Source organism: Hipposideros armiger, unplaced genomic scaffold, assembly GCF_001890085.2.
Source record: "Hipposideros armiger isolate ML-2016 unplaced genomic scaffold, ASM189008v1 scaffold_87, whole genome shotgun sequence".
Taxonomy (NCBI): Eukaryota; Metazoa; Chordata; class Mammalia; order Chiroptera; family Hipposideridae; genus Hipposideros; species Hipposideros armiger.
The window spans coordinates 1,307,032-1,313,684 of record NW_017731437.1 but is presented as its reverse complement, the minus strand read 5'-3'; the positions used below and the strand labels follow the sequence as shown (position 1 = coordinate 1,313,684).

The 6,653-nt window shown below is 44.6% G+C and overlaps 1 protein-coding gene across 4 annotated transcripts in view; it reads left to right on the top strand.

Annotated features, from left to right (window-relative positions):
- RNF157 (ring finger protein 157) overlaps positions 1 to 6,653 on the top strand; it is a 67,908-nt gene that overhangs the window by 13,870 nt on the left and 47,385 nt on the right. For all 4 annotated transcript variants that reach the window (XM_019644459.1, XM_019644457.1, XM_019644461.1 and 1 more), the window contains exon 2: positions 2,448 to 2,566. In XM_019644459.1, the coding sequence (XP_019500004.1) occupies positions 2,448 to 2,566 (119 nt within the window). The remainder of the gene's footprint in view (positions 1 to 2,447; positions 2,567 to 6,653) is intronic.

Here is a 6,653-nt window from a genome sequence, read left to right as displayed (position 1 = left end):
AACTCTACACTGGTTTCTTGGTATTCTCTTTTAATATTATGGCAAAAAAGGAGCGTTTCCAATAGAACCCTGTCACCTTCTTAACCCTTTAGCCCCCCCCCCAAGCCATTAGTGTTCTCTTGCTAGGATCCCGTAAGCTGGCTGTCGGTGGATTTGTCCCCACATCCCTCACCTGACTGCTCACAGGTACTGGAAACTCAGTGTGTCCCACTGGGCTCCACCTGTCCAACTATAGACACCACACCTGCTTCTTCCCATTCTTTATTCACGGTTTGGGCGAGCCATCCAGCAATGTGACATCTGTAACTTTTTGAATTTCACCTAATGTATAATAAATCTGTAATGTCTAATGCATAGAAAATATATTTTACTAAGGGCCCACAGTACATGACTTACATTATTTGAGATGGCTGCTTCCACTCAAGGCGTGTAGGCACCTCCCCTCTCTATAAATTATACACTTGGAAAATAGGCCTAGCAAGTGCTGGATGTAAATAATTGATCATTAAGCTTTCCTAAATGGCGATTCGCACGATTGTATCACTGCAGATGGCTGCTCGTTGTGTTTTTAAATTTCAATGGGTAACCGTTGAATTCCTCTGATCGCTTTGATTTTGGCTGCAGTTACTCTCATATCTTTTTTTATTTTTAACTCTTTTGGGGAACAATGTGTTTTTTGGGGGAACGATGAGTTTTTTCCAGGACCCATCAGCTCCAAGTCAAGTTGTTGTCCTTCAATCTTAGTTGTGGAGGGCGCAAGCTCAGCTCCAAGTCCAGTTGCCGTTTTCAATCTAGTTGTGGGGGGCACGACCCACCATCCCATGCGGGAGTTGAGCTGGCAACCTTATTGTTAAGAGCATGCGCCCTCACCAGCTCAGCCATCCGGCCGCCCACCAGCAGCTCAGCTGCGGCTCAGCTCAAGTCGTTGTCTTTAATCTATCAATAGTTGTGGAGGGCGCAGCTCACTGGCCCATGTAGGAATCAAACCGGCAACCCTGCTGCTCAGAGCACCCGCTCTAACCAACTGAGCCACCCAGGCACCCCTCAAATCTTTTCTTGCTAGTTGTTTTAATTAAGGAATTGCTTCGCTTTGTAGTGAGTGATGTTATCCACGTTGTTTTGATTGATAAGTGTTTAGACTAGAGTTCCATGTGTAGAAAATCCAAAAATGAATATTTGGCTCAGTTTTCTGTGGGAATTTTCTCCTTTGTCTTCCTTCCTATGGCTTCTTCACAGGCTAGAAGTGCTGAATCTCTCTTTTTTTTATTTTTTTTTTGAGTTTGCCATAAACCTCCAACAAAAATTGAAACTGATGTGGGGAGTTTAAATCTGTAGCCTTGCTGTATAACACATAAAGAAGCCGTTCACCATAAGTTGTTTATATTAACCCAAGAACCTGGGTGTATGAGAGTGATAAGGTATATTACGGTACGAGCCCACTTTGGACAGCTCACCTTCAAGGGAGAGTCAGAGTGTAGGAATTTGGGCGAAGAAGTGTCCGTTTAATCGTCACTGTTGAAAGTATTCCCACATGGAATTCGCAGTGTTACCTGAGCCTCCTCTATGACTTATCAGCGTCATCCCATCCTGGAACAGTTCCTCAGTCTGTGTGGATAAGGCTGGTGGGGATTCTGCCCCTGACCGCTGATTGCATTGAGTTATCGTAGTGTCAGGCAGAGGGCCTGCCATGGCTGATGTCCCCGCAACCTTGGCCATCAGCACTGTTGATGAATTTGAGATTGAGGGTGTGCGTGTATGGGGAGTTGTGTGCGCGTATCTTTCTTTCATAGCACTCAACGGTTATCTAATTAAATTCCATAATCTGTGTGGTAATTGGTAGGTCAAGTCAGAGACAGCTGTATTATTTACATTCACATTTTCCTATTTAAACAATCATTTTGAAGCAAATATGAAGAATGAAGAGCCTTCACCGTAGGGGACTATGGAGGCATGCATGTGGTATGAGTGACGCTGAGATTCCTGTGTGTAGGTATGAGCTGGCTTATGAAAATCTAGGCAGAGAAACGTGTGTATGTGCACACATGCTGATACGTGTGGTTAAGATTCCTGAACACACAGAGGACAGAGAATAACCACTTCAAGTTTAAAGAAAGAAAACCAGGAACACAATACATACTTCTATTTATTAATGTGCATTGTGGGGCCTTCTGGTATCTTGGCTGATAGTATTAGAGACAGATCACAGTAAAGATTCGATCAAGAATATTAAGAGGAAAGCAGTGATCTATTTTATGTTTGGCATCTTGGGTACTCACTGCTTTGATTTTATGTATTTTGCACCATTGTCCCACATCAAGAGAAGAAAGCTCTCCTGGGGTGAGAAATTGTCCTAATTGTTTCAAGGACTAACATTTTTTCAAATCGGCACCTTCACTAGGCTTAGTTTGACCGGTCTCCGTTTGATCTTTCTGTCTGTCTCTCTCTAGGAAGCTATTTCGCCAGCCACTTCATCATGGGAGGAGAGAAGTTTGACTCCACTCACCCTGAAGGTTACCTGTTTGGAGAGAACAGCGATCTGAACTTTCTGGGGAACAGGCCAGTAGCGGTATGGGTGTAATCTGTTTACTTCCACATGGGGCTAAGTAGCCACTTCAGTCATACAAATAAGTTTGTAATCTCTAGTTCAGCAGTGTTTGTAGCTTGGTCTGAGTTGACAGGGGCCCTGGCAGCCAGACGGCCCCCTCGCTGGTGGAGCTGGGTTTCCTGGCACTAGAGGCTGAGCTATGGAAAGGCTACCAGGGTCTGCCCGAGGGTGAGGGCATCTCACAAAATCCTGATCTCCCTACGATTCAGGTCTCTGCCCAAATGCCACCTCTGCAGACAGCCTTTTCCCAGCCCTCTCTTGCTTTTTTCTGCTTCACAGCATCTTATACCATATAAGCTTTTATGTCTCTGTCTCGCCCTCTGTTTGTTAACTGCCTTCCCCTCTGGAATATAAATATAAACAGTATTTTTACTGTTGCTCCCCAGCATCCAGAACAAAGCCTGGTCCATAATGATAGTCCTTAATAGAGATTTGTTGAATGAATAGCTGGGAAGTTTCCCTTGATATCTGAGTTGATATTAGACTATGTCTCTCTCAGTTCATTCAACTCATTCCATAAACTTTTATGAAGCATTTTCTCTGCACCCAGCATGAGGCTTTGTAGTAATAGCTGCCATGTGGCTATTGAGTGGCTACTGCATGCTAAGGTAGGTCCTAGAGACCGTTCAGACATTATTTCTAATCTTTGTAAAGACCCACCTGACAGAGGATTTAGTGTTCTTTTTCTTTTTTTGTTCCTTTTTTTCTTTTTGTGTTTGTTTTGTTTTGTTTTGCTTTTCTTCTGTTTTTCGGTTTCTTTTTTTTTTCTTGGAGGATTTGTTACTAATCCCATTTTATAAATGAGAGAGCTGAGGTTCGAGAGATGAAGCATGGTAATAGCATTTACAAAATACATACTATGTGCCAGGCACTGTTCTAATAAGACTTTTATATACAAATTTCCCAAAGTCACATAACTAGGTCCTCCAGGCCACAGACCAATAACCCTTCTTTCCACTGCTTCTCATTGCTTCAAAATATCCTACCTTTCTCTAGAAACTCTCAGTTTAGTGGGGCAGACAAAACATATGCCCGGGAAATGTCTAAATAGCAAGAAAGTTCTGAAGTCATTGGATTCTGTACGAACTGAGACCGGGGTTGGGGAATGGCGAGGGCGGATTGCCTTGTTGCTGGAGTTGAGAAGAGGTGGGGGGCGTTCATCCAGGCTTTGGAGAGTGGCTGGGTTTTCACCAGCCCAGTGGGAAAGGGGCTTTCTGGGAGTGAGGCACAGGCCTAAAAGCATTCCCGTTTTTGTTGAATCAGCCAACACTTATTGAGCAAACAGCGTGTGCCAGGTACTATGATAGGCGCTGGGGATACAAAGCTGAAATGAGCATGGCCTGTTCCTCTCTGGAACAAACAAGGAAACCAGTCTGGCTGGAGTGGATGTTTCCAGATGGCGAAAACGATTGGAAAGGTGGGCGGGGGCTCCCTTCCCTTGAGAGGTTTTTTACTTTCTTCTTTTGGCTATGGGGAATGTTGACAATTTTAGGCAGATAATTGGTTGGTTTTCTTTTTTTTTTTTTCCTGGAAGATTAATCTGGTGATGTCTTCCATCTTGAGCTTTAGTTGCAAAGCTTATTTGTTGTTGTTGGATGTCTTGTTTTCTTCTTTTCTCTCTGGAGTGACCCTCGTCTTCTAATTTGCCCAGTAGTAGGTACTTTTCAAAATACCAACTCCTGTCTGCTTCAAATTAAGTTATGCCAGATAATACTTGTCAAATGCCTGCTCTTTGATTTCGCTGAGGCTACGTTAGCAATTAGAGTAGAAAGATCTTTTTTCTCTGGCAGAGCCAGGTAAGAATTTTTCCTCGCTCACTGAAGTCAGCTCACACTTGGGAATGGCCCTTTCTTGGTCCATGAACTTGCCGTTTATATCAGTTCTTTCCTTTCTTTTTTCTTTTCTCTGGTGTCAGAATGGTTTTTAGGTTTGGTTGGCTTTTTGTTTTGTTTTGTTTTTTTACATTTTGACCTTTTTCAGGCCATAAAGGTGATTTTTAAACAAGTCAATGCTTCTTTAGGTTCATTTTGAGGCTTCTGCTGGCTGACAGACTTTCCCAATTTAATTGCCTTGTTTACATCTCTCTGTGAGCCTGTGAATGGCGGAGCTCTTCCTGAAGCACTGGACAGCAGCCTTGACCTTGAGTTGGAAGCTTTTTCCCAAAGGAGCATCAACATTGGCCTTTTTGGTGTTTTTTTTTTTTTGGTAAAGATTTTTATTGGGGAATTGGGGGGATGGGAACAGTGCTGGGGAATTGGGGGAAGGGGAACAGACAAGTTGCTGTCGTTTTGTTCTTCAGTCTAGTTGTGGAGGACGTTGCTTCACTGGCCCAAGTTGGCACCATCACTATGCTCTTCCTGGGTGAGGCAGATCAGTCGCTGGCTTCTGGACGGCCGCTCACTGCGGCTGCTGGCCGCTCACGCTGGCTGCTGGCTACATACGGTAGCCCATGGCAACCCACTGCCACAGGGACTGCAGCCTACGCCGTCGCCGGCGACTCACGGCAGCCCAGCTCCAGGTTGAGCTGTTGTTCAGCATCTTAGCTGCAGAGGGCAGTGTCACTGGCCCTCATATGTGGGATCCGAACCGGGACCCTCTGGCATCCCAAGCGAGCTCTCAACCATCGCACCACTCGGCCGGCCCTTGGTGTTTTTTTACATAGAAATCATTAACTATGCTTCATGTTGTACAGAGCAGATGCTTTCAAAAGACATCATAATTTCATGTTAAAGCAAATCAAAGTAACTTCAAATAGGTAGATTGAAACAGAGTAGGCAGAACGAATGTAGTGCGATTCCCTCCTCTGTCCCCATGTTATTTAATAATAATAATAGCTAACATTTATCAAACACTTACTGTCTGCCCGGCCTAGGTGTTTTAAGCTCTTCAGATGTGTGTTATCTCATTTTGTCCTCAACACCCTAATGAGGACGGTTCTCACTTGACAGATGAGGAACCGGGGGCACGAAGAACTTAAACAAAGGTTGCAAAGCCCTCAGTGACTGAATCAGAATTTGACCTCAGCAGTCCAGCTCCAGAGCCATTTCTGTACTCAGGGCAGGTGGGCTCAGGTACTTGCCCACATCCTGCCTGTGGCTCTGTCTGAGCAGACCAAGCGCAGTGTGTCAGAGATGGAGCAATGTCTAAAAGTAGACCGAGTGGCGACGACACATTCTCTGGAGTACCTCTTGAGACAGTTCTCTTGGTGTGTAATTCCATCTGCCGGTCTGACCTCTGGCTTGGCCATCACCGCCCATCACGCTTGTTAGGGGAAGGCCCAGTGATTGGAGATGGACTCGCAGCTTGAGTTCTGAAGAAGTGACTTCTACTCTCTAGTAACATACCTCCGGTGTCAGTAAATGAGCATCAGGTTGCAGAGGAATGAGAACAGCCTTTGAAAGCCATCCAGCAGCTCCACTTCCCAGAGAGAATGAAGATGGGAGTGAAATATGTTGAAATAAATTGTTATGTAATGTAGCAATGCCATAAGCTTCCTAGCCTCTGGGACTTGTGGCATTTCCTGGCATTTCTGAGTGATTGGAATCACTCGATGGCGCTATCACTCCTCCTCTAGTTCTTACTGGAGCACTACTGAGCTAGATAATCTGTAAGTGTCATATTTATTATCAAGACTTAAGGGTCACATTAAAAAAAATAGAGTATATGTGCACATACAGAGATGGTTGAAGAGGTTGGAGTCCAGGTTTCAATTTTTTTTTTTTTACATCTTACCGTTAAACTCTTTGCAACCTTGGGGAGTCTATCAGTCAGGTTCTCAAATTACCCAGTTGTAACGTGGAGATAGTTCTGACTTTAGAGGAATATAATGCTTGAAAAATGCCATGGCACTGCTGGATGGAAAGGAGCTTGGAGCGATATTAGCTATACTCGCTACCCTTTCAGGTTGGTTATGTCTGCAGCTACTGAGAGCTCTCGGGGGAGAGAATAGTCGCTGGTTTTTATAATAAGTAACTGCTCTAAGTGGTGACCAGGACTTCTGTAGGCCTTTCTGCTCTGGCCCCTGGGCGGGGCGGGGGGGAGCAGAGGA